General features: G+C 44.4%; 2 protein-coding genes across 9 annotated transcripts; both read left to right on the top strand.

Annotated features, from left to right (window-relative positions):
- Positions 1-818: 818 nt before the first annotated feature.
- dcaf12 (DDB1 and CUL4 associated factor 12) lies at positions 819-10,568 on the top strand. Of its 2 annotated transcripts, XM_030374053.1 has the most exons (10): positions 819-1,282; positions 2,233-2,286; positions 2,744-3,034; positions 3,492-3,773; positions 3,886-3,946; positions 4,077-4,264; positions 4,394-4,459; positions 4,563-4,725; positions 6,859-7,037; positions 8,732-10,568. In XM_030374053.1, the coding sequence occupies exons 1-10, from the start codon at positions 1,223-1,225 to the stop codon at positions 8,888-8,890; spliced, it is 1,503 nt and encodes a 500-aa protein (XP_030229913.1). In that variant the 5' UTR covers positions 819-1,222; the 3' UTR covers positions 8,891-10,568. The 2 variants fall into 2 exon arrangements, with proteins under 2 accessions (XP_030229913.1, XP_030229914.1); XM_030374054.1 differs by lacking the exon at positions 2,233-2,286 and having other exon boundaries at positions 821-1,282.
- Positions 10,569-11,312: 744 nt separating this feature from the next.
- On the top strand, positions 11,313-26,792 carry ubap2a (ubiquitin associated protein 2a). 7 transcript variants are annotated; one of them, XM_030374213.1, is made up of 27 exons: positions 11,313-11,408; positions 13,226-13,363; positions 13,618-13,695; positions 13,911-14,021; positions 16,002-16,164; positions 16,261-16,356; positions 16,465-16,528; positions 16,786-16,886; positions 16,984-17,039; positions 17,264-17,334; positions 17,472-17,661; positions 17,870-18,116; positions 18,719-19,020; positions 19,611-19,831; positions 20,485-20,788; positions 21,081-21,120; positions 21,367-21,538; positions 21,844-21,895; positions 22,625-22,928; positions 23,615-23,706; positions 23,971-24,021; positions 24,165-24,255; positions 24,347-24,751; positions 25,126-25,230; positions 25,329-25,396; positions 25,544-25,735; positions 26,051-26,792. In XM_030374213.1, the coding sequence occupies exons 2-27, from the start codon at positions 13,268-13,270 to the stop codon at positions 26,144-26,146; spliced, it is 3,768 nt and encodes a 1,255-aa protein (XP_030230073.1). In that variant the 5' UTR covers positions 11,313-11,408; positions 13,226-13,267; the 3' UTR covers positions 26,147-26,792. The 7 variants fall into 7 exon arrangements, with proteins under 7 accessions (XP_030230073.1, XP_030230072.1, XP_030230071.1 ...); XM_030374212.1 differs by having other exon boundaries at positions 24,141-24,255; positions 25,499-25,735; XM_030374211.1 differs by having other exon boundaries at positions 16,002-16,356.
- The last annotated feature ends 309 nt before the right edge of the window (positions 26,793-27,101 follow it).

Raw genomic sequence — 27,101 nt, 5'->3', positions numbered from 1 at the left:
CCGGAATTCCAGGTTTCTAGGGCAACTTCTAATTCATATTATTAGTTGTCGGAGGGTTGTGATGGGGAAACCAAAGCTGGACATGTATACTGTGGTTGTCTGGATTGGTGATTAAAGGAGATCAAATGATAACATATAAAAGTCTACAGAAAGTCAAATCTCCTTGATTGCTAACACTACGCTATACCAATGATATCCAACTGATGAAACGTAAGGGACTTTTACTCAAACAGTTTGTCAGCAACCTGAGTTACTGTTTTTCCTGTTGGGTTTGTGCTAGAAACCAGTATATAGATTGTCACTTGGTGGCACTCAAATTTCTATCTTGATTCTCTTGCACTGAAAATAAGACGTTTGTCATGTGACAAAGCAATTCATGGTTATGTAACCACGTATTTGGGTTTGTCGGGATGTTTTCCATCTGCTGGATGAAGTTAATTTAATAGTACCATTCATTTCAAATAGCAGTTATTTTACATCCAGAACACCACAGGTGTGACGACACCTGTGTCACTAAATAATAAAATAATAATAATGAATTTTATTTGTAATGCACTTTAAATTGAGCAAACAATCTCAAAGTGCTACATAAGAAAAAAAAGAAACCACTAAACCACTAAGTATTCAATGAAAGTGGTGATCAGCAATGCTATGTGTTCAAATGTCTATTGTGGCGTAAAACAGGGTCTTTAGGCAATCATATTCAAATGATCAAGTTACAATTTTGAAACTGGTAGCTGCCAACGCAAAACATTCGCCAATATTGGTCCGCTGTTTGGGGTATGATGTCATGTGACGAAGCCAGTGGACGAGCACGCACATAACGTCAGTGTTCACGAACGACCTTGTTTTTGTTGATATTTAATCTTAGTGCGGCTGCGCGAGGGTCAATGTTTTCATCGTTGCTGACGCGACTCTCAAAACGGGGAAAAAACGGGTGTTAATATTGCGGAGAGGGGAGCCTCTCATCTAGGCTCCTCTGTCGAGACCGAGTCGATAACCAAGAAACGCCGTGCCGATACTTTCTGCGGAACCCAGAGGCTAGCTGACGTTAGCAAGTAGCGTTAACCCTAGCTAGTGTCTAACCTAACCCTTTATGTGATCGCTCTCGTTTGCCACCGGACGAGGGCCAAGAAAAACATAGTTAATCGCCATTATATGATCCAGTTTACAGTGTCACTATTACCCTCCATGTGGGTGAGGGAATTGTGTGTGTCAGACTATGGCGAGAAAAACAGTTAGCAGGAAAAGGAAAGCAGGGGAGCCCAAAGACCAACAACAGGTAGGCGGAAACTGAGCGCTGCGATGGTACCGTAAGCTAGCTGAACAAGTTAGCATCCTAGCTGGGAAAGGCGCTAGCTCGTTTTAGTATTTCGTGACAAATACATTTTTAACATTTGACAGCTTGGTTTGGTTAGTAATTTCGCCGATCATTCCCATCTAAGACGATACATGCAAAAGCCCATTAAAAGTAATCGTGTTTAAAATGTGGGTTTACTGTTTGTATTTGAATGTTCGTAGTTGGCTAGGCTAACGAGTAGCGTGCCATCAAATGTTTTAAGAAGACACATCGTTTCATAACATTAATGTACTAGGACAATGTTCAAAGTACAGCGTTAGAGTCGCCGAACCATTTTACCAACCTGTACGGCGAGCATTAGTCGTATTTAACACGTATGAGGAAATGTATATATTTGTATTTTAAATCAGTTGATTACGGTAAATCATTTGGCTTTGAAATTGTTTGTTTTTCAATTTAAAAATCGAACCAGAAATCCAAACGTTTTTAGCGGTAGTTTGTAATTTAAGGTATGACAATGCCTTGTGTGTTTAGTCAAATATATGTACAAAAATGCTCTTGGTAAAATGCACACCGATATACAAAGTATATCGATTTTTTCTTATTCAAATATATAAAATAGGATGAATACGGTTTACGCGGAGTTGTTCTGTAGGTAGCCACAAGCGAAGACGATGTTACATTTGAGAGCCGTATCTATACATGAACAGCTCATTCATATCTGCTTGGTGCATGGTGCTGAACTCATCAATAATACACCTCTACCGACAGCGTTGGCATCCTTTGTATCTATAGGCCTATCTTTCACGAAAATCCACGTTTGTTATGAATGAGAAACTTCCGTCGAGTCTGCCATGGCTTGGTGTACTTAAGTGATTGAACTCATCACAGAATTATTGACAAAGTATTTTTTTCTTTTTCTAACCCTTAAGAAAATGCTTGGAGTCAAAGAGAATGACCCATCTGTCCGTAGAGTCGCAATATTGGTTAGTCGATCGACATTAAATACAAGCAGATAAGTCTTATATTTTCATGTACAGGCCTTTCCATAGAAGTAATTGCGATCTAGAGACCTCAGAATTGTGATCCTCTTGGTCGCTTACAACTAGTTCATAAGATTACCACAATTTGTATCAAGGAATGCAAATAAAGGTATTCACATATTATATCCTCTCTGTGACCTTGTCTAATGTCCAAAGTCTGCTTGCATGAAGGTTAAACCCAAATCAATAAAACACACTAAGCAGGGTCTAATGTTCTTGTTGGAGGTGTATGTACTAAATCCAACAATGACTAGGGGGATTTTTCTTAACTGGGTCAGAAAGCTTGGAGCCCTCATGTACTCCATGGGGATAGGTAATACATCCTCATTGACAAGAAAATATTGATATTTGATGTATAAAACATTGCTATTTTTCATTCTATAATATCTTGTCTTGACAGTTGGGCTGGTGTCAGTCTGCCCCCAAGCGGAGTCGCGTTTCTTCAACTTCGCGCCATGCCCATCAGTGGTGGGGCAGCCGGAGCTCGGTGGTGTGTGCCCTTCGCGGGCGTGAATTTCGGCCACAGCAGCAACATGAGTTGCGGCTTCAGCGGAGCCTCCGGGGGTTTGCCGCTGGCCGGCTCCCAGGCATCCTCAAGGAGAGGGAGTTCTCTCTGGGCCGCCTCAACAAGGTGTTTGCCTCGCAGTGGCTCAACCACCGCCAGGTGGTGTGTGGGACCAAGTGTAACACGGTGAGATGGCTCTTGGTAGCATTTAAGGAACTATCCAACCTAAACCGGAGCATAGAAATTAAGTAAATAGGGGCTTCATTTTCAGGTATTAAGTGAAATTGAAATATTTATGAACAACTCGATACATATCCATGTGGTCACTTAATCAATTATGGTGTGTTCAAATATTTTGTTTGTGTGCTAAAGCAATATGGGATCAAAGTAAATGTATTATAGATATTAGTTCTTTGTACTTTTTTTTTGTTGATGTTCAAGCTGCTTGAACATTGACATTTCTGACTTGGACGAGCTAGGCCCCAGCTTTGGCCTAGATCTTCTTTTTAGTTTTAGCATTAGACAAGTCTACCTTTCTTGCATCCTTTCAGAAAGGCACATAAAATAGCATTACCCTGAGACATCAGGAAAATCTGAAGGAAATTGTTGATTTGACAAATGCCTTCTTTCCTCCTCTCTGCAGCTCTTTGTAGCGGATGTCCTTACCGGGCAGATTACCCGTATTCCAATGCTGAAAGACCGGGAGTGTCCCAGCGGAGGCTCCGGGGTAGTGGGCGCCGGCGCCGCCGTCGGCAGCCACCTACTTCCAACTGCGGGCTCTCGGTCCAGGCTTGACCAACAGGGCTGTGGTATTCACGCCATTGAGCTGAACCCCTCGAGGACACTCCTCGCCACAGGAGGGGACAACCCTAACAGCCTGGCCGTCTACCGCCTGCCCACATTGGACCCAGTTTGTGTCGGAGATGTTAGTACTTGAGCCGCTTCCACTGCCTACCTATGACTAGGTACGCAATTTCAAAAAAAAAATTAAGCAATCATATAAATAACTATTTTGATTTGTGGTCTTTGTCTTTCAGGATGGCCACAATGACTGGATTTTCTCAATAGCATGGATAAGTGACAGCATGGCTGTTTCTGGTGAGTAGCTTTACTACCTTTGCGGTTGTAAAGAACTGACAAATGGATCGGGAACCAAACCGGAGACTTGTGAACATGCATGGTCGACGATTGTAGCACATAGTCAAGAGCGTTTTCTCCAAATTTGTAGGTTCCAGGGATGGCTCCATGGGCCTGTGGGAGGTGACTGAGGACGTGCTTGGCCAGGCTGAGAGGAGTCAGGAAGCGGTGCCCTGCTACTCCCACATCTCCCACAGGGCACTCAAGGACATCCCCAAGGAGTACACAAACCCGTACAACTGTAAGGTCCGAGCGCTGGCCTTCAACAATAACCACAAGGTAACATTAGTGCTGAGGAGACAGGGAAACCCAGATATCAGAACACTTGAATGACAATGTCCATTTCGAGTCCCTTATTGAAACTAACCCTTATTTGACCATTTTACCTTTTACCATATTATTTTTTAGGAGTTAGGCGCTGTATCTTTGGACGGCTACTTTCACCTCTGGAAGGCTGAGCATAACCTGTGCAAGGTAACTGGGCACATTGCCTCTACTTCACATTCATACTTTTAAACCTAAACATCCACCTGACACTTTCATTCCATAATTTGAATGCGCCATTTCCATCTTTTAGCTGCTGTCCACCAAGCTCCCCCACTGCAAGGAGAACGTGTGTCTGGCGTACGGACAGGACTGGTCAGTGTATGCAGTCGGCTCACAGGCTCACGTCTCTTTCCTGGATCCTCGACAGCCAACACAGAGCATCAAGTCTGTCAACTCCAGGGAGAGGGGAAGTGGTGAGTACTCCATCCAAGACACCCACCGTACAAGATATAAGCTTCCCCAGGAGACTTCCTTTTTGAGACATGAATAATGGCTATTCCAATAACATTTAATTGAATTTAGTATGTTGCATTGATTTAAAGGATTACTCAAAGTGTAAAACATTGGTTTTAAATCAAATTCAACTTAACACATGGAACCAAATATAGCATTACTTCTCATAATAATAATAATAAATATAGCTGCGAGCAGCAATGTGGGTGTCAAGTATAATGGGACCCGGTAGGCTAATTCTGCCAGATGGACGTAATCGGCCAGGGGGCTACATGACGACCGTCTCGGTAATCGGCAATACCGACAGCCGGTGGGATGAGCATTATGTGGGAAAATGACCCCACCTAGAGGTAAGGGCGCAGTACAGTCTGCCTGACAGAACAAATGTCACAAATACATAGGGGTATTCGGAACAATATCTCTAAAAGAGACACAATGTAAACAAGCATCCGTTCTGGAGGTGGTTCGTGAAGCATCTAATCCAGTGGGAATTGCAGTTTATACAGTAGGTGGGCGGAATGGTAAATATAGTCATTGTTGCATTATACATTAAGTACCGCATGTCGCCACACGAGTGCAGTGTCTACCCATTAATGAGCGCCACACGAGTGCAGTGTCTACCCATTAATGAGCGCCGTCAAGTTTGATTGGCTGTCACGGCCAAACGGTTTTGAATTTGAGAAAGCTGTTTTATACATTTGTTCAGCTTGGTCGGAAGATCATATATGCCAAGTTTCATGAAGATTGGACATAATATGTGGCCTGTGGAAATTTACAACTGATTTTGACAACTTTCAACATGGCGGCCAAGTTCTGATGTTGCAATGAGAAATAATTTTAAAACTATATAAGGAGGTCTGGCAGTATCCTCAGACATTAAAAATAAGTTTGAAATGTACTCATGTGAAGAGAGAGGAGTTAAAACACGGTCTTCATTCATTATAGCGCCCCCTAGAGGTCAATGGTCACCAAATTCATTAAGTGTCCCCAAGATGATGTTATGGGTCTATGTAACAAGTTTGGTTATGATATGTCAAAGGGATGCTGAGATATTGGCGTGTTTCCGGTTTGGCGGATTCGCGGTTGAATATCATTGGCTGTCGCGGATATTTCTGCAAGAAATAATATACTAGCTATACGGGGAGGTCTAATAGTATCACTAGACATTGAAAATAAGTTTTAAATGTACTCATGTGAAGAGAAAGGAGTCAAAACACATCGACATTAATAACAGCGCCACCTAGCGTTTAAAGGTCACCAAATTCATCCAGTGTAACCTTTATGGGGTCATGGGTCTATGTACCAAGGTTGGTTATGATATGTCCAAGGGCTGCTGAGATATGGGCTTACGTCCGGTTTGATTTGCTTGGCTCTAGCGGGCTCTAGCGGGCAAACGGTTTTGAAGTTGAAAGGTCTATCAGATGTTTTGCATCAAGCATGGCGAGAAGATCATGTGTGCCAAGTTTCGAGATGATTGGACAAGATTTGTGATAGAAGTAGCACTTTGAAGGTTTTTGACATAAACCAAGATGGCGGAAATATACGTCATGGCGCAATGACGTCATAGGGTTTGTTGAACTGGGCTTGGTTCATGGAATCCAATGATACCTGGTTTGTGAATATTGGTCGAATAGGTCGAAAGTTATGAACATGAATGCATGTCCAACTTTGACCTGTTGGTGGCGCTAGAGCTGTTGGGCTAGCGACCTGAGATTGGCTTAATGGGCTAATGGGGCTGTCTTGAACAAGTGTGCCAAATTTCACAACTTTTCGCCAAGCGGTTCTATGGGCTGCCATTGACTCCCATGTCAGGTAAATAATAATAATAAGAAGAAGAAGAATTCGTACGAAAACAATAGGTTGTCTCGCAACATAGTTGCTTGACACCCAATAAGAATTCGTACGAAAACAATAGGTTGTCTCGCAACATAGTTGCTTGACGCCCAATAATAATACTGATGCTAATACAATAACGACACAAAATTTAGTTTGTAATGTGTTAATGGTAATCTATTTAAAATGCTTGTGGGACACTAAGCAGGGAGTAATCTACTTTTAGCCAAGGCCTGAACAATGTTTTTGTCCGTGTGCAGGGATTAGATCTGTGAGTTTCTACGAACACATAGTGACGGTGGGCACCGGCCAAGGCTCCCTCCTCTTCTACGACATACGGGCCCAGAGATTCCTGGAAGACCCCCTGAACCCGGCCGGCGGGTACCGGCAGCGCCCAGGAGAAGGAACCCTCAAGCTCACCACAGGGAAGGGCTGGCTGGTACGTGCTTGGCTTTTAATTCAGTTGATTTACTCCTAAGGAACAGGTATGAATATCGGTCCGATAAACCAGGGCTGTAGAGTGGGACAGTTCTGATTGCATATGTTTTTAGGATTGTGAAGTTAAATAGGTAGTAAGTTAACTTTCACATTTGCGAGTGGAATGCGCTGCTATTATATATTTAAAATCAGGTGACAGAACTATACTTTTCTTGAACTATATAAACCAAACCTAAAAGGTCAATTTTAGCAGTCAATAACATTGCCTGAACCAGCCAGAATGATGACAACAAAGGAAAACGAGGTCACTTGGAGGTTATGGAGTAATTTGTCACCAAAGCATCCAGCGTTAACAATTTGTCATGTCAATGTGACTTTTGTGATCGGATGCACCACATAGGAACACAGGTCTGATGCCCAAACTGACCCCTTCTTGAATGCGAAACCTGTGGCCAGATCTGTGTTCGGATTTCACCCTCAACAGCCTATATTCTGTCCCACCTTTTGTAATTAGTTTCTTTTTAATTATTATTATTTATTTTGAATTGGCTTCCCCCATCTTGCATTCAAGGCCAAACTATAAGGAGTGGCAACGATTTATTTCAAAAAAATTGTTTAAAGGTGTGTGCTACTCAATTGGTATTTGTGCTACTGAAAGCTTTAGCTTTCAATCAGCACTACCACCTATTAAAGTTACAGCCCTAAATAATGGTGAAGGCTTTATTTGAGCCTGTTTTAATTATATATCCTGCGACACAGCTTCACCAAAATGCATATCATCATATATATATATATATATATATATATATATATATAATGTATTCATAATAGGGATGTCCGATATTGGCTTTTTCGCTGATATCCGATATGCGATATTGTCCAACTCTAAATTTTCGATTCCGATATCAGCCGATACCGATGTCGATATTTGGGTTATTTTTCCTCAAACCTAATTTAGGTAACATTACATATCTCCTGTTGTGGAATTAACACAACATGCTTAATGTTATTGTGATGCCCACTGGATGCATTCTTGAATGCAACAAGGCTTTCCAAATGTTAACATTGTCTGTGCAAAATAAGAAAAATACTTCAACTTAATTTAAGGGAAAAGTGCCATGTTTATTTATATTTTTTTAATGTCTCAGACAACAGTTTGGATTACACTCTCCCTGAGATAATCTTGACAATGCCCACAACAAATAGGGCAAACTTGACTTCACAAATGATAAAACATTGTACCTGAACAACTATGTGCAACATAGCAGTATGTTTCTTTAACTAAAACTCAATAACCTTAATTGAATAAATGCACAAATATGAGTCAATTACAATGTGCACTGTACTGCACAATTTTGAAAACATTTATTTGAGCCAGAAAAATATAAGCTATAAATAAAAAGCTATAAATAAAAAAATAAAAACCCAGTTTGAACAAGTCAAATCTTTATAAGTAACTACAATTAACTTATATAATTACCAGGGATGTTGGTTGGTCAGAAAACTGCAGTTTATTCACTAATCTTTTGCCATGAGAAGCGGCTGATTATCGGTAAGCGGGATGGGCTTATCTGCTGTATTGTTGGGTTTTTTTTCTTCACTTATTACGCCCCTCCCCATCTCTATCCCTTCACCTGTATTTAATGTCTGTGTGTGTGTGTCGCTCTCTCTCCCCGTCCACCCTCACTCCTCCAGAATCATGATGAAACGTGGAGGAGCTACTTCTCGGACATCCACTCGTTCCCCAACGCCGTCTACACCCACTGCTATGACGACTCCGGCACCAAGCTGTTTGTGGCCGGTGGTCCGCTCTGCTCCGGCCTGCATGGGAACTACGCAGGGCTCTGGAGCTAGAAACTGCTCTCCTTGTCCCTGTCTCATCCCTTGGTCCTCCTGTGGCTCTTTGACTTCTCATTCAGACCTTCCCTCGCTCCCCCCCCTCCTCCTCCTGCAGCTTGGACCCTTGACCCTCCGCGGTTTCACCTCCCCTATTTAATCTTTCCCGTTGTTTGGCCTTTTTATCACACGTAGACTCAGGAGCACAATCCTACTCCCTAATGTATGATGGCGTTATCTTTTTTTTTTTTCTGCCAATTGCGCTATAGCATGGTGAACCTTGTTTTCTGGATCCACCATTTGCAAGGCCACACTTCTCCATCAAGTCCTTGAAATTCCTACTGTTTAGGTGCTTTTTCTTTTCATTGTACAGGTGTAAAGACAATTTAACCAGTGAATTCTGAAGAGCTGCGGGGTCACCTCTGAGAAACACACAAGAGAGTTGCGAATAAAAATACGAAGAATAAAGATATATATATAAGTATATATATCTATATATATCTCTATACGTTTTTCACCATTCACTACCTTGATAAAAGAATTGTAGAAACTGGTCTACATCAAAAAAAGAATCAGTGTTCCAAGGGGTTTTATGTGCAACTAGTGACACAACTGTCTCTTTACACACTCTCGTTACTCTTGGCAGTTCTTCATTTCTCCCATCAAAATGTATACATTTTAAAAGGAGAGGAATAGTTTGTTTTCAACATTTAACTGGAGGGCACTTGGGACTTGATAGATTGGCTGGATTGCGCAGAACTGTTTTAAATATGTTTATATTCTCCATAAATCATACCAGTCAAGTGGACAATTAATTTTCTCGCTCTAAGATAATGGCAGTACCAACTTATTGCTAAATATGTAGGAATTCTTCAATTAATTATCAAAGCCAATGTTTTTTTTTGTGTGTGCGTGTGTGTAATTTGAAAACCCTGGACGTTTATATTTTTGTGAGGTTTATTTATTTTTCCCCACTGTCACCCTTGTTGATATGGTAAGCGCTGTGGAATCCGCCACTTAACTTAAGGTTCAACGGCTTAATTGACTACTGCGTGTAAGTGTCATCAATTTAATCCAATGAAAGCTCTCATTGGGATAAGCATAGACAAAGCCAAAAACAGACTATCATTAATTGTTTAAATTCCTCTGAAGTCTGGCATTTGTAAGAGGGTTCCATCCCTTCTGATCTGAGCATCCGTGCAATGTTCTCTTGTTAGTCGATTAAAAGATTTTATTTCTTTTTCCTTTATTTTTTATCAAGGAATCAAGCATTCCTTGATAAACAGAGGCAGGGTAAACATCGGCCTTCCTGAAGTCTTTCTGTGAAAGACTGGTAGGGTAACATAGGTTTGCCTTTCTACATTGAACTTTCATCCATAGGTTTCATAACAATAATGGCATGTAGAAAACGGAACCCTAATAAGGACAAAGTTGAACAAAGAACACCCCATCACCATTAAAGCGTATTTTATATGTGTGTTAAATGCATACGGTGAAATGCATACATTTTATGGATCTGTCTGAGAAACACTGTGGATTGACCTGTGTTTAAATTGGTGGTGCCCTCATTTTTTTATACACACATGATTGTTTTTACAAATGACTGAATCAGTGGATATCGTATATCAACATCTGAGAACCAACCTAAAAGAAAGTAAATATTGAGGATAATAAAAGTATATTGATGTAAAATCTCTGTCTGCCTATCTTATTCTCCATGCACCATATCATGTTTTCTAAGATATAAAGTGTTGGCCAGAGGCATCGTCACATTTATAAAAATCAATTTAAACATATTTTAATTTGCTAATTAGGTGTGCAATGACATATAGGCATATTTGAATACCCATAATTGGTACACCAACCGTCAGAATTAAATGTGCACGTCCAATGTCATACTAAAGCCCAGTGTATTGGGAGCCTTCATTTGCCACTGGGACAAATTCTGCTAGATTAAATGTAAATGTTAAATGCGATTTTAATGTGAGGATCTAAAACGGTCCAATTACTAGATATCAAGGTATATCATTTGGGAAACGTGGGTGTAATCTTGGCTCGTTCCCAGGCGTTCTCACCTCACACACAGCGAAACGCCTGGGAAGGGATGCTCAACATGAGCGTTTACTGACGAGAGAGCGTTGTGGTGGGGGGGACTTTCAGTTACATGGGTTGAGCGTCTAAGAGGCGTGACTGAAAGGGAATTATTTCAGATAGAGGGACATCGTTTCCCTTACATCTTTCGGATACTGCTTTGTCGAATTATTCGTCAAATCTCTATATTTATTATCCTTGTCTTTTTTGTTACGCTTGTCATGTTCCTATTTTCGCTTCGGGGCTGTATAAGACACCAGAAATTGCGTTGCAGTATACCGGGATAACGCCAAAAACGAGGTTCCTCTCCCAGCCTCTTGTGGCTTTGAAGAGATTGTGGTTAGGAGGTTGCGCGGCTGCGCAGACCAGACTCGGGCATCAACGGCGACATCGCAAGTCACGTGACCACCTTGTCTGCTGCTGGCGGAGTGAAGCGTGTTAGCAGGTAATAAAAAAAATAAATCTTCTCGTCTTTGTCAAACTTAAGTGTTGGGTTATAAGCACATTTTTATTATTGTTTCATAAGAAATCGTGTGTATGCGTTGAATATGCGTCTCCGTCGCGCCTATTACACGCGCTTTTGGTAGCTTTTTTTTCGCATTTTTGTGATTGCTTTTCACCCGGCAAGCTGCGTCGGGATGGGATTGTGCACTGAGGCCATTTTCCATAGGATCGATAGAGCTTTGTTGTTAGCCCACTAGCATGTTTTGATGTCATGTGTTATAAACTACCAGTGGCATTGGATGAAACTGTGTTTTGGTGTGATTCTCCTTATTGACGATGTATTGTTATGCACATGACAGTGCGCTGGTTGACTTTCTATCCCGACCCTATTTTGTTAGCGATAGCCTCGACGGCTAGCGCCATCCCTGCATTTCTATGGCATTGTGTCAGCTAAGGGGAGTAGGCTAGCTAATCGTAGCTTACGCTAGCGAGGACAAAGGGATACATAGAATTAGTATTACCATTTCGGTGTGTAATATGTTAAATGGTACTGCATCGTGATGAGAAAATATATTATGCGTGAAAACTAAGGCGTTGTTGGGGATTTTTTTTAAAACCGACCAGGAAAACAAGTAATGCAAAACGCAGCTGGGGGATCTGACGGTACGAATGTATACGTGTTAACGTTTAATATGCCCAGGGACAAAATACGTTTGAATGAAGTGGCTAAACGTTGATGGTCTTTCATGTCATATATGCGGTGCAATGCCATACAACTCATGACATGCCAAATTGCATCTCTCGAAGGTAGGATCGAGTTTTGTTGGTAATGGTTTGTTGTTGTTTGGTTTCGTATTCGTGTTGGCGCAGAATCTTCTCTATTTTATGAGTCAAAAAAAAAAATGGAGAAGACAATAGACATATGTACGGTATAGAACGACGTTGCCTCGGCCATTTCAGTATTTTTTTAAAATACAATTGTACAGTCTTTTCCATGGTGTTTTCGCTTTAGCTTTGTTCAGTCCTGCAGCCAATAGCAAGAGTGCATCCACACACGTCATTTAACAGCCGGAGCTGTATTGCTATTGTTCTTCCACATAAAACAAATGGGTCAGTGGGGATAACAATACACGAGCAATAGAACGTTATAGTTGTTTTTTTAAACTGTACCAGTATTAGTAACAATTAAGAATCTTTAAATTATGAAACTTGTTGTATTGTGATCATGCAGTGATTTAATATTTAAAACCTTTTATTTGCTCCAGCTAAAATGTGCAACTATGAGCCGAATAGTTTTGGTATTTGGTAAATAAAAACATCTATAATGATTTGCCATGAATGTTTTTTTGTTTTAAATGACACATTTTACAATTTTCCTAAAACAGTTTATCTGGGACAGTATATATATAAATTGCATGTATTGTGAGTACCTTACAGTGGGTGCCTGGTGTGTGTATGTTGATGATTCTACTACAAAATTGCACAGTTGTTTATAATGCCTGCTGAGTATGAGTGGACATTGGGCTCACTTCCCTCCTTGACCTAGTTTATTACTCCCTCAGAGTTGTTGCATCACCAGGGCAATAGCGAGCCAATGTTGGTTTGTGTTTTTCAGAGGGCAAAAAAATGATTAGGAGGAATTTAAATGGTTGTGGAGTTGTTTTGCCTAGGCTGAATTCATGTGTTAAGACATTTGTATAAATGTACTGCAAATGACATAAACGGCCTAGCCTTTATTCAAAGAGCCTTATTATATTAAATTAGTTTATGAATTGAAGGCGAGTATGTGTCGCTCACCCTATTGTGCTTCCTTTGCAGATTTTTCTATTTTGTACATACATAGTTTTGTATATACTGTATATGATGAGCTCGCTGGGCGGCGACAAGGCCCGGGGCCCTCGGGAGAAGACGCTGCCCACCGTCACACACTCCTCCCAACCACAGAAACAGATACAGGTGAGGTCTCACCTTCCATACTGGGAATTGATAGCAAATGCCAAAAGACCAACGTCTACAGTTTTTTTTCCCCGCCATAGAAATCGCTATAATACTGCAGAATGCAGATACACAAATGTTCAAATTCCGGGGAAAGGGGAATTAACTTTTGCATTGCATGTGCAATGCAAAAAAAATCCTACTCACCCACTTGAAAAACCAAAACACTGTTTGCACTATAGATATATATTTTCCATTTTTGTCTCATGATCCAGGCTACTGCAGAGCAAATCCGCCTTGCCCAGGTGATCTATGACAAGAACGACTCTGACTCTGAGTGCAAAGTCAACCAGGTGAGGATGAAAGAGTCCTCTTCTAAATGACAATGCATGAGGATAATCGTTGCCTAACCCTGATGGTTAGGAGTCGGCCTCCGTTTTCCTTTGTGAATGCATGCCTTTCTGCTCGTCAGCACACTTGAAGACCATGCTCAAGTTAAACCTCTTGTAAATGTGATGCTTTATCCCTTTTAAATAGTTTTTGCTTGACCTTATGGCTCTGCTCCTAGCTCATGGAGGTCACGGGGAAGAACCAGGATGAGTGCATGATAGCGCTCCACGATTGCAACGAGGACGTGAACAGAGCCATCAACTTCCTCCTGGAGAGTACATCCGACACGGTAGGCCATTACCCTAGACCCACACGGATTACAAGAAGCTTCTTCCTTCCTTCCATTACCAATTTACTAAGGAGTTATTTAGCAAAGGCTTTTATCTAAAGCGACTTACATGGATATAAAACATTTTTCTTTCATGTCATTAATGAGCAAGTAGGGGTTGGGCATCCTGCTCAAAGATGCCTACACACTTACCAGTACATTGAGGTTTGAACCAAAAAATCTTTCAACTAAGAGCCAAAAACCGAACTTCCTTTACCCTAAAAGGGTTCGCACCCTCGATGCGCCATCCACCAACATGCGTTCTATCAATTCAAAACTATTATTTCCAATACGAGCCCTCACACTCGGTGAATCAATATAACTTCCAGCACTGTTCAAATTCAGCGCCACCCATTGACACCCGTTATAATAAACGCAGAGCAATACCTTAAATCCAACCTTCCCCGCCATGTCCTTGCCTTCCCCATCAGGCGTTTTATCAACTCATGTATTTTTGTGTTGAATGGCTGTCCCCCAAAATTCGTTTTTATTTAGCAGCCTAGAGGATGGACATTGCCTACATTCTGAATTAAAGGCTAGTTCCATTCGACAGAGTGCAAGGATTCTAGCTTTTGGATTGACTTGGGGTAGCTTGTTATTTCAGCTACCCCAATAGGTGAACTTGTTTGAGTAAGGCTTAAAATACTTGCTTGCAGTGGAAAGGGGCTCGGTAAAGAACAAAGATAAGATATGCTGGACCATTCTCCAGAGTACCAGACACATTTTGTCCGGTTTGTTGGAAAGTCTGTCCTGAGAAAACACAATAGGGATTGACAGTATTGTATTTATTAAGAATAATAATGGCCATTGGACAAATGGTTAAGTGTTTCTCCAACTGCATGCTGGACATTCTTGGTCAAAGGCCCAACCCTTCGCAGGCCGGCTTGTGGGCACAGATGGTTGGGGGCGGGTGGGGGGGGGGGATCGCTCAACTCTCTGTAGTCCCCCCCCTACCAGCTACCTTTGTTGTTTTTGTCTTGATTAAGGTCCCAAAATAGTAGGTGGTTCCTGTTTGAGAAGGGCAAAAGCCTATTTGTGGTAGGCTGAAATCTAACCCTGATCCAAATTAACAACATAGGGTGTGGTTCTGCACAAATCAAGATGAAACATCTTGGTAAAAATGCAGACTACCAAGATAAAGTTAGGTAAAAAAAAGACTTGAGTCAAGAACCCTCCTTCTACATATATAAATACTGTCTGGAATTGGCATGTGGTGCACATGTAAGTTGAACCAAGTTCTTCAATATCTGATGAAATTCATATGTTTTTATGTTAAAGCAATACTAGCCTGTAGCTTAAAATAACCTACACATAACTTCAGTCAATGCTGATCGATAAAAATTCCATTTTATTTAAGAAAACGACATCCTATATAAAAAAATAGTGACAGTCTGGTACCTCTTTATTTCCAAGAATATTACTATTGACAATCTCAAAGTTCCCAAAGGCCCCCAAGTTCCTCCACTGCTACATAATAGACAGAACTCATTATTTATTTATTTATATATATATTAAAATCTGAAACTCTTGTGAGAACTAACTGGGAGGTTAGCTACTAACGTTCATACAATATTGCATACCATTCATGCAGAGACACATTCAACAAAAACAGGAACAGGGAGAAGAAAAACCAAATCAAAGGAAATGAAAAGGGCTGCAAGCACAAAATAAGTAGAGTAACGTAACAAGACATGTTTGCTAAATACAATAATTTCAAACGACTCCAATGTAACCCATAAAAAAAATCAAGAAGTGGTCACCAATTCTTTTGAAATCTGTTCCGCGTGATGGTTTTGATAAAACATAGGTTTTAAGCCGTTAAGAAAATGTACTGTCAGATTTCCTTTCAACAAGAATGAGCTTTTTATCCACCATATCCCTGGACCTTGACATCAATGTATTTGGAGACCTCTCATCCTCTGTGTCTGTGCTCCTCTCTAGACCTCATGGGAGACCGTAGGGAAGAAGAAGCCCCTCGTTAAGGAGGGACCGTCCGAGAGCAAGGAGAACAAGGAGAACCGGGAGAAGAAAGGAGACAAGGAAGCCAACAAGGGTCGCAGTGCCTCCAGCCGCAGGGGCAAGGGGGCTAGTCGCAGCCGACCGGGTACAGCCCCCCCGACAGAGACAGTCACATCCCACCCTGTGTCGCTACCCCATCCCTTCGTGATGGACTCACCTGTGTGTGTGTCTGTGTATACAGCCGCACGCCCAGAGGAGAATGGGGTTGAGGTGATGCCCGTGGAAAGGGGCTCGGAGCGAGGCCGGAGGGGCAGGGGAGGTAGAGGGGGGTTGATTGGTACGTAAAGAGAGAGAGAGGGGGTTGGGAGACATTCAACCTTGTGCCATCCTTCTCAGTGGCCGAGGGCTGAGGTGCATTGTCTTCTTCTCTTGTCGTATTGTGTAGGAGCCGGAGGTCGAGGCAGGGGCAGAGCGCCGCCAGGGAGCCGGTTCTCAGCCCAGGGAATGGGGTATGCACCTAGAACCTGATGTCGTGTTCCTTCAGCAGAACTGCAAATTACATAATGTGTTTGTTTTCAAAAGCATTTCTTTGTTTTCCTGACTATCTTCTGTCGTACAATACCGGCAACAAAACTTAATAGGATATATACCCTTCATGTTATTTGCTTTGCAACAGGATTTTCTTGTCTTTCTCATGCCCACTCCCTCTACTTTGACTTTTCACCAACACTCCTTCTTTGTTTTTCCCCTCCTCTTCTACCCCCAGGACCTTCAACCCGGCGGACTACACCTCAGATTCCCGCACGCGGACCATGGACTCAGAGGTGTGGGACACGGGGGCCAACGGCACCAACCCAGATGGAACAGGTAGGTGGCGTTTATGTGCGTCCTCCTATTATGAAACGCAATTACTATCCTGACCGGATGGGGCTCTGATCTCTTGGCGTTCCCCTGCGTCTCTTAGCCTGGAGGAATACACTGGAAGACTGGGCTGCTGAGGACTGGAGCGAGGATGTCAGTGTGAGTTACAGGCAAATGTTGTGTGTTCTTATGTGTCTTCTCTTCTAACCTCAGGAGCCATTTCAGAATGGGTAGGATGATGAAGTGTGAGGAGGCTGAGCATATTAAGCCTTTATTAAGAGTGAAGATGTTAATCTTCATTTATACCACTCCTATAGTGATAACCGTATGATTGCCACTGCTTGGGCTATAACAATAATCTCTTTGGTTTATTCTTTCCTCAGCTCTCCGAGACCAAAGTGTTCACCTCCTCGTGTGCGCCTGCTGCTGAGAACCACATCACACCTGGACAAAGGTAACTAAAAACACATCCATCCTACCGCTGATGGATCAGGCTCTTTAATAATGTGATGCACTGTAATAATGATAGTCAATACCACAGCAATAAAGTTGCTCTGCTAAGGATATTCCCATGCTCCGTCTCATTGTTAGCCTGGACCTGGCCACGCTGCTGCAGAAGCCTGTGGGTGGAGGTAGGGAGGCTCCCCCTTCCTCTTCCTCCTCCAGCTCTCAGAGCCTGGTCTTTACCAACTCCCACCACCACCACCATCAACCGCAGCAGCCCCAGCTTCCCCTCAGCCGAAACGCCACTGGCAGCACAAGCTATGCACACGTTGCCCTGGTAAACTGACAATCGCTTCTGCTGCTCTGCCCTTTCCCCCTACATTAATGATACTCCTCCTCCCACATGCTAACAAGCATCTTCACCATAGGTCCCCTTTTTCGTTTGGGATGTCAATTGTTGTTTTTGGGTTGACACAGGATTCACCTGTGTCATGCCAAAAACCCTCCGCTTAAAATATCTTTCCATCTCTTGCTATGTGCATCAGTCGTCCGTGCTTGGAGCTGGCTTCGGTGACCTGGGACAGTCCAAACGGAGCCAGCCAAGCGCAGGAGCTCAGATACTGGAGCAGCTAAAGGGTCCCGGCCTGGGTCCGCTGCCATCCTCCCAGGCCACGCCCTCTGTCGGCACCCAAGGGGGTCGTCTGCCCGGCCTTGGAGTCCCAGTACCTCCGCCAGTCTCCTCCAGCTGGGACCTGAAGGTGTCAGAGCCCGGTGCCTCCTCGCAGTTCAGCCGTGAGTGTCTTCTCTTTCCTTCTCAGGGTTTTTTCAAGCAATGTTAATCTGGCCAAGGGGTCGACTCTTTATTTATTTTTATAATATAATTTATGAAATCCCTTTTTTTTTATATATATATCAATCAGCCCAGCCATTCTTAAGGTTAAGGTAAACTAAGGAATATTAGCTAAATCCAAGGGCTGGAACAGTGAATAGGAACAAAGCAGAGGGATCCATCCTTCCAGGGAAGGTTAGGAATGCGATAGTCACCAAATGGGCAGACGTATAATTGCAGCAAACCTAACAAATCAGGATTAGTAATGATTAAAGAAATACATAGTCATGATTGTAGACTAGTCTGTTTAATCTGACGCGTCTGTTTGATAAGCCTCCTTCTCCCGTCAGCGTATTACAAAGGTAATATTATAAATCTGTGCCATTCTGTGGGAAATACTAAAAGCCACTCTGCAGCTGAGTGAATGCAATAGAAGAAGTCGTCCCCGTACCTGAAGGTTATGGTCTGCTGTACCACACAGTCAGCGCTGGTTTCAAAAGGCTTGAGTGTCTCTGCCCCTCCTCTTTTTGGACCGCACCTCAGTGTGTGTGTGTGTTGCTTCCAGGGGAGTTTGGTATGCAGCCAGAGCCCTCCCTAGTTCTGAGCCAGCTGGTCCAGAGGCACGCGGGACCCTCGCTGCCCCTGGCGCGCCAACCCAGCCCCCCGACGCAGCGGCTGCAGCAGGCCGCCCCCGCCGCCCCGTCTCCCGGGCTCCAGGCGGGCCAGGGAGGCCCCCTGCTGGCTGCTGGTAGTGCCAAGTCTCCTGCGCCCAGTGCAGGGCTGGACCCTCCGGGCAGCGGCACGCCGCACCAGCAACAACGGGCGCAACTCAAGGGCCAGAAGCGAAGGATACCCCCCACGTCAAAGGTACTGCTGGACCCCCCCCCAAAGGACACGGCGCAAACGCTACTTAGGAAGCATGCCATGCAACGTTTGGTCTGTAAGATGCCTGATGTCGTGCCTGACTTCCACTTTGTAATGGAGGGTTACAGAACCAGCTCTGGGCAGCAGGCGGTGCCGTTAAATAAACTAAAAGCCATCACTTTAAATGTATTTACAGTTCTCTTAAAGTCAGTGGTTGATGTCCAACTCTTTGGCCAAACTAATCCTCTACATAGAGCTCCACATTTTCAACATCTACGGTAACATCTCTTAATGCCCTTGCACGACGAAACAAAAGCATAGAGCATAAGTCAAAGACAAACTTTTTTTATGGCCTGGTCTTTACATCAGAGCCGTCAGCTGGTGGATCAGCTTGAAATGAAATGCATCAAATGCTCCACCCTGGAAATCCCAGCTCTGCATGCGGTGTGGCATTGCTCACGAAGGCTCATGAAGGAGGCGGATTGAAGGAGGATGTGCTTTACGCTGGCGCTCTATGCTTGGGTCTCGGTGTGACAAGGCCCTAATGCTCCCGTCATTGTACAACGAGGTGACTCTGGAACCTTCCTCCCCAGATCCCCTCCACGGCGGTAGAGATGCCAGGCTCCGCAGACATTCCCGGGCTCAACCTCCAGTTCGGAGCGCTGGACTTCGGCTCCGAGTCGGCCATCCCAGACTTCGGCGCCGTGGAGAACTGTGTCGTTGGCGCCTCGCGGGAATCAACCCCGGGCCCCGTGGCCGCTCCAACCGCACCTGGACCCCAGAGCCAGTCCAGCCTGTACTCCACACCCCTCAGGTACCAGAGCACCGCCCTGACTATACTGTCGTTGTCTGGAAACAGCCCATTTAGCACTTTTATTTTGAACTATGCATAGGCAATCAATAACCCTCTGCAGTCGCTTGGGGCCATTTCGGAGTGCAATGTTTGGTAAACGAACTCAAACGTCTGTTGACGCCCTGTGGGACCTTGGACCATTGGAACCCATCTGTTGTCTCAATGTTTGCTGTGTTTTTTGGTGTCAAAATGTTATTATTTAACGAAACACAGTAATAGCAATCCAAGAGATTTTAGTAAATTTTTACGTTCATGAACAAGCAGTCTGAAGAAAATAAAAGAAAACTGGGAAAGGCAGTGTAATTTGCTAAATTTTCAGTTACACAACAGACGTCCAGCAAGCAAGGAGATAAATGCCAGAATATACTTTCTCTTATCTATTTTTAGCTTATCTTTCTAAACCTTTTTACAAAGATGTATCCAAAAATAGTGCCATATCAAAATCAATTTGAGACCGAAGAAGAACAAGTGTCTGTCCCACCCACCTTTTAAACCTGGATCGATTTCAGAACGTTTGCATTCTGAGAGTTGTGTGTAAAACCCTTGACTGACTTAGTGCCAAGAGCTTACCAAGTCCTGACTCTGTGCTGTTGTGCTGGCTGTTTGACCGACAGTGAGTCCCTGGGCCTCCCGCTCTCGGTGCCGCTGCCACTGCCCATCTCCTCGTCGGAGCCCGTCTACCACTCGCCCTCCATCACGCTGCCCAACCTATCCGCCTCCTCCCTGGGCACCGCCAGCTCAGCCAATCCTCACGCTGCCGCTGCCGCCAGCTCCGCCGCCTCCGCGCTGTCGTCCTCCGTTGCGGTCCAGTCCACCGCCTCCCCCTTCTGCTCCGTCGGGGGGAGTTACGACGCACCTTTGTCGGTCCACTCGCGGCTGGCCTTCACCCAGAGCAAAGAGGCCTCTGGGCCGGTCATGGTGAGTGGAACCCAGGGCTCGCTGTGGGAGTGGTGATGGTCAATGGTCATATGGTGGAAGTTTGTTTCTATCATCCCCACCAATTGCATAAAGAAGCAAAAAGGTTTTACTAAAAGTAGAAAATCCCACACGTTTGTAAAGATATCTACATAAGTTGCCTAACATGATAAGAAACGCTTGGGACTTACAACACCTTTTTCCTTTGTTGAACGTTCTAGTATATTCCCTGTTTGATCCATCACTCATCCTTTGTTACACCCAGGCTAAGTTTAGTTTTTGTCTTGTCCCTCAGAATGGCTTGAACGGCATGAGGACGTCAGTTGCTTTAGACAGTAAGTGCTCCCCTTATGTTTTGTCTTTGATCATAATAATGTACTGCATATATGTTAATGCAAGAGATGACTGAGAAATGTTCCCCATGGTAAACTGAGATCAAGGTCACATCCTGTCCTGCTGTTTTATGATTCGTTTTTCAAATATCTTTCGCAAAAAATAGCGGATCGTGTTGCCATGGCCCTATTGTCGACGTCTTAAATGACACACAAACTCTCTTCCTCTCTCTCCCACCCACATCCCAGCATCATCAGTGTCATCCACACCAAAGCCTGACTCTCCCTCTCTGAGCGTCAGCAGCCACAGTGGGCAAGGCGGCCCCTCCCACCACCCCTCGGTGATGCCCAATCACAATGCTGCACTGGCCAGCCTGGCCCAGGACATGCCCACCGTCAGCCAGCTCAGCTCTCTCAACAGGTAACACAACGCACTCTCTCATTGCTCTCTCTCATTCGTTTCCCTGTCCCAGTTTCTTTGTTGCGTCTCAGACTCCCACCCACTGCCACTCTGACTTCATCCCCACACTCTCTCTTAATCCATCTCTTTTATTCTCTCTGTCTCAGTGTCTCTCTCCCTCAGCTTTTTAAATTAGATTGAAGTTAATTACCATCATGAGTACAGGTATAAAGCCAATGTAATGCAGGGAGCCTCAAACCAGAAGTGCACTGTAGTATTATGTACAGATCTGCTCATGCCTTCACTAAACCCCCATCTCTCCTCAGCCATGCCAGCAGTCACTCTTCAGTCTCGGCAGCGGGCTCCAGTGCTCTCACTGTAAGTCAAGCAAAGTGTCATTGTTCTATGTTGATACACGATCATGAGTACTTTTGTGTCTACCTGGGGTTAACAACAGAAACACTGAACTGCTATCTTCAGTCTTAAGGTGACTGAAAACCGTTGTGATTTTTGTATATTTATTGAAGTCGTGGAGCTGATTTGGACCGTACACGTGTACCGCGATGCTCATTAATATTTGTTGATCATTCATCTCGACGCAATTTGCGCTAGTCCAAGCCAAAGTTTACTAACACAGCTGTATGTGAATATAGGTTTTCTGTAGGTAACATAACTTGTGCAGTATCACAACAGATCTTCTTTGGATACCAACCAATACCAACTTTCTATGGAAGAGGGATAGCCTTTCTTTAGTTTTGGAACAGGGAAAAGACCTCAAGAACAAGCGTCTCCAAAACATGGACGTATTAACGAACGCACCCCGACCTTTCATGATACCTCTCATTTGCTAAACTATTGTACACCATCCAACTTTTAGCATAAGGTTGTTTTCTCTAGGCTATACGATTTTACGTTGTGAATCCATCTTGCCTTTTCACTGGCGCAATTCTTATTGTAAACTGCTGTGTATTCGCGTGGTGGATGATGTGAACACTGTTGACTTTTTTCCCTTCGATTATTTGCTCTGCATCTGATCTTCCAGTACGTTTTGTTCTGCTGTAGTTTAGGGTTGTTTCTAAAATGCCCTCCTTCTCCCCTGCTCGCCAGTACACCAGTGGGGACAGCAGTAGCATGAGCTCCCTGGCGCCCTCGTCTGGCTCCTACACGTCGTCGCAGATCCCCGGCCCTTCGCTCCACTCGGTGCACCACCACCACAACAACATCAACATCAGCAGCAGCAGCAGTAGCATCAGCCACCTGGCTAACATGGCCAACATGGGTGGCGGCATGAGCAGCGCCATGGCTAACGCGGGCGCGCTGCACTCGGCTCTGGGGCTCAGCTCCAACGGCATCGGCGCCGCCTCCAACCTGGCGGCGGGCCGGACCGCCCCGCTGCTCTCCTCGTCCAGCGGTATGTACATTCAACCGCCCCAAACTGGAGCACGGTTCAAAGGGTTTAAAGGTCTAAAATTATGGACAACAGGATCTAAAACTGTAAATGACCCATAATTGATCACTTAGGGCAGTATCCAAAGACATAACTATCCTGTCAGGAGAATATCCAAAAGTATATTGATATACATTTCTGCTAATAAACTCAGTCTTGGAAAGACTCAGGACGTTTGGGGTCCCCCCTTTATATTAAAGAGGTTTAATATAAAGGGGAGGATTGTATGATTTTTGCAATGTATCTGAAAGGCGCATCTAAGGTACTTTATTCACTTCATTCATTTTTTAATTAATTGTCTTTCTTCTAATGGTTGGATTAGTTGACATACGTTATAGACATCGGATCAGTAGTAAGGGTTGTTAATGTTGTTAAACCTGCGCTATCTAACCTTTCTACTGCAGATATTTACTCCATGCAAACATCTGCACTTGAAACAGCTAAACTACAACGTTTCTCAAGAATAAAACGCGTCCATCCATGAGTCAATCTAACCAGGGAATTGTTCTCTATAGATTGTATTGTGGTCCACAATGGCTCACTTCATTTCACTTGAGTTTATTGTTATTTATAGGAGACCATGGGTATCGCTGACTTTCAGGTTTAAGAAGAACATGTAGTCATGGTGTTTGGTGTGTTTCTTCTGTCAGGCAAAGCCCCTCCCAACCTGTCCCAGGGCGTGCCTCCACTGCTGCCCAACCAGTACATAATGGGCCCCGGAGGACTGCTTCCAGCATACCCAGTAAGAGCCCCTGTAGTGCAAAAGTCCCCTGCCATGGGTCACGTTTCTTCTGGTCTGTTGATTTGCATTTAACATGAAGTACATGTATATAACAAGTAAGTTGTATGTATATCTTTGCTTGCTATTGAGAAAATAAGCTATTACATAATTTACAGTTTACTACTGAAAAGAACCTCTCCCCTCTTAGGGGACGGGGTGACAATAGTTGGTGTGTCTGTGTTATGTGCTTTGAGACTGACCCCTGTGTCTTCTTGTCGCACACAGCAGATCTATGGCTACGAGGACCTCCACATGCTACAGTCCAGACTACCCATGGTGAGCCAATAGCGCATGACAATATTCAAAAGGGTCACATTGAAGCACTGTTTTGGGCTATGCCATCTTTTGGTTATCTTGTGTATTTTACCAATCATTTTGAATCCCTGTCAAAACTGACGTGTCCCCGTCCGTGGCCGCAGCCCTCCTTGCAGGACTACTACGGCATCACATTCCCTGGGCCTGCAGCTCTCTCAGGCAGAGACGGGAGTCTAGCCAACAACCCATACTCAGGTATGACCGGATCCTCCAAGCCTCCTATTACCGCCCGTGTGAATCCATGTGACAGAGCCATGACGTGGACCAACCCATCCCCCCAATGCAGGTGAAGTCACAAAGTTCGGAAGGAACGACTCCACCTCGCCGGCCCCCCCGACCAGCCTGTCGGCCCCCCAGCCCCCCCAGGGTCAGAGCCAGGGCCAGAGCCAGGGCCAGCCTCAGCAGCCCCAGGCCCAGGGCCAGCCACAGCACCACGGGAACCAGCAGGCCTTTCTACCCCCGGGCTACAGCTACACCGGCCTGCCCTACTACCCCGGTGTGCCCAGCGCCGTGCCCAGCGCCGCAGCCTTCCAGTACGGCCCCACCATGTTCGTCCCTCCGGGAGCCCAGGGGCCGGCCTCCGGCAAGCAGCACGGCATGGGCCTGGGGCTGGGCAACCCCTCGGCCAGCCCCTTCCAGCAGCAGAGCCAGCAGCAGCCCAGCGGCTACGGCCAGCACACCTTCAGCTCAGGTCAGCAGCCCGACGCACGGAGAACAGCAGACGGTTCAGACTCCTTTTTAAAGACCATAGAGATGGTGGAAAACGTCTCCTTTTTTATCAATTATCAATTAAAAATATAAAATATATTGTATTATTTGCCTATGATTATGTAGAAGACTTTATTTTCGAATATTTAATTATCTATACGGCTTCTAAACTTTGCCAAATTACATATCAACATAATGAAAAAGGTATTTATCAGATGTCAGTTAAATAGAATGGAGCGTTTGTATCTTCGACGGTACTTAACATCATACCGTCTGTATTTCTAAATACCCTGGTATTCGGTGATTACACCCACGCCTAGCTCAGACTCCTAAAGCGCAATGTGTCGTTACTCACAGGGTACGAGGAGCTGACGGCCGGGCCAGCCGGTGTGGACTACAGCAAAGGCTACAGCAACTCCTCCCAGGCCCAGGCCAAGTCTGCTGCTAGCGGCCCTGGGAAAGGTACCTGGCGCAGCCCAGTGGGCCCTCCTCACACCCCAGCTTAGTGAAGACCCCCGAGCTCCTGTACAAACCTTAACGGCCGTCCTTCTCTCCCACAGGCGTCTCCGTGACGTCCAGTAACTCGGGAGTGCCAGACATCAGTGGAAGTGTTTACAATAAGAGCCAGGTGAGCGTCCGCCCTCCTTGAACACGCATCTCGTTGCATTTAATCTCTGCTGGTTCCGTGGATATAGTTGATGTTTAAATATGGTAACGTATTAAACCTTAGCCCTACAATGGAGCCAAATGTGTCCTGTTTCCACACCCCGGCCAGGCCTTTGACAAGCAGGGTTTCCACGCCGGGACCCCGCCTCCCTTCAGCCTGCCTTCAGCGTTGGGGGGCCCGGGGCCTCTGAACCCTGGTGGGGCCCCTGGAGGCTACGCTCCGGCCCCCTTCCTTCACATCCTGCCTCACCAGCAACCCCACTCCCAGCTGCTACACCATCACCTGGCTCAGGACGGACAGGTAACACACACGCACACTTTGAAACATGCATTCAAGAACAACTAAATGCCTTCCAGTCAGATTAAACGTGGAGGATTCCTGTGTATCTTGTATCTGCGATTCCTTCACTAACGTACTGCTGGAAATTACTGCATGCTTGGATGAAGGTAAATAGGACTTTAGTACTGGAGAGACCTCACTTGCCACCTCTTGTGGCCATGGCTTATCCTTATAATTCACGTAGGTGGTGAGGCTCGATGGGAAAGCTACATTATTTACTCATTAACCGGGGGGAAGAGAAATTAAGATGAGCCTCTGTGTGTCCTGCCGGTCCAGGGTGGTCCTAGCCAGCGCGGCCAGTCCAGTAGCATGCAGCAGAAGAGCCAGGTCAACAAGTCCAGCTACGGCAGCTCCCCCTACTGGGCCAACTGAGACGTCCTCTCGGTCTGATGGTTTTTTCGGACGGACATCACAACCGATCGATTAGACTATCAAGGAACCATTTTACAGCACCATGTTAAAATACAGACACACAACCACCCTTCCCCCTCTGCTCTATATATCCCCTTTTCAAATTTATGGCTGTTGTATGTAAAATATATTTATGTATGTATTTATACAGTATATATGTATTGGTAGAAAATGAAATGTGGTTTTCTGCATTTTTTTTTTTTTTTGAAGGACATTTTATCAACAAAAAAAATCGTGGGAAGATTGCTAATCATGGAGAATTTATGAAGTTGATGGTAAATATACTTGAACACGAACAAGCATCATGTGTAGTGGATTTTCTTTTGTATGCATACATGAACCCTGAGAATGATGTACATAAAGCTATACATCAATTTCACGGCAAAGGCCTTTTTTTAATTTTGAAACAAGTTTTTGTAACTTTGTCTCCCCATCTGTGAATCCTTATATTGAGGGGACTTTAGTTGATCGCTTGACTTTCTTTCCCCTCCCATTCCTTGTCTCCTTCCCCCTTACTAATTGGCTGATATACAGCCAGGCCTTGGATTTGATGTCATTTTAACATTGGTTTAATCATTGTTGTCCAAATTAAAAGTTCTGAACTGTTTGAAGTCTTGTTATCGCAGTTCACTTGAACACTTACATAACACTGGTTGCCCTATAATTTAAGGGAAATTGGGATTTTAATTACATGGGTTACATTTCCAATATCTGGACAATTGTGAGCCAGATGGAAGTTTTTCCAAGTCAGTGCGCTATTGTTTTTCCGAAGGGTATTCTTAGTGACCTGCTAAACTACAAGGGTCTGTTCTCAAAGTAGCATGGTATAATGTAGGTATTTAAACAGCCAATAGTTGCAAAAATGTTAACGCGATCAAGCTCTGGTTTCTACCGGCCTCAAGTGAACCATGCTCAT

Source organism: Gadus morhua, chromosome 13 (genome assembly GCF_902167405.1).
Source record: "Gadus morhua chromosome 13, gadMor3.0, whole genome shotgun sequence".
Lineage (NCBI taxonomy): Eukaryota > Metazoa > Chordata > Actinopteri > Gadiformes > Gadidae > Gadus > Gadus morhua.
Note: the sequence above shows the minus strand (reverse complement) of the source record. Positions and strands in the feature narration are given on the sequence as shown.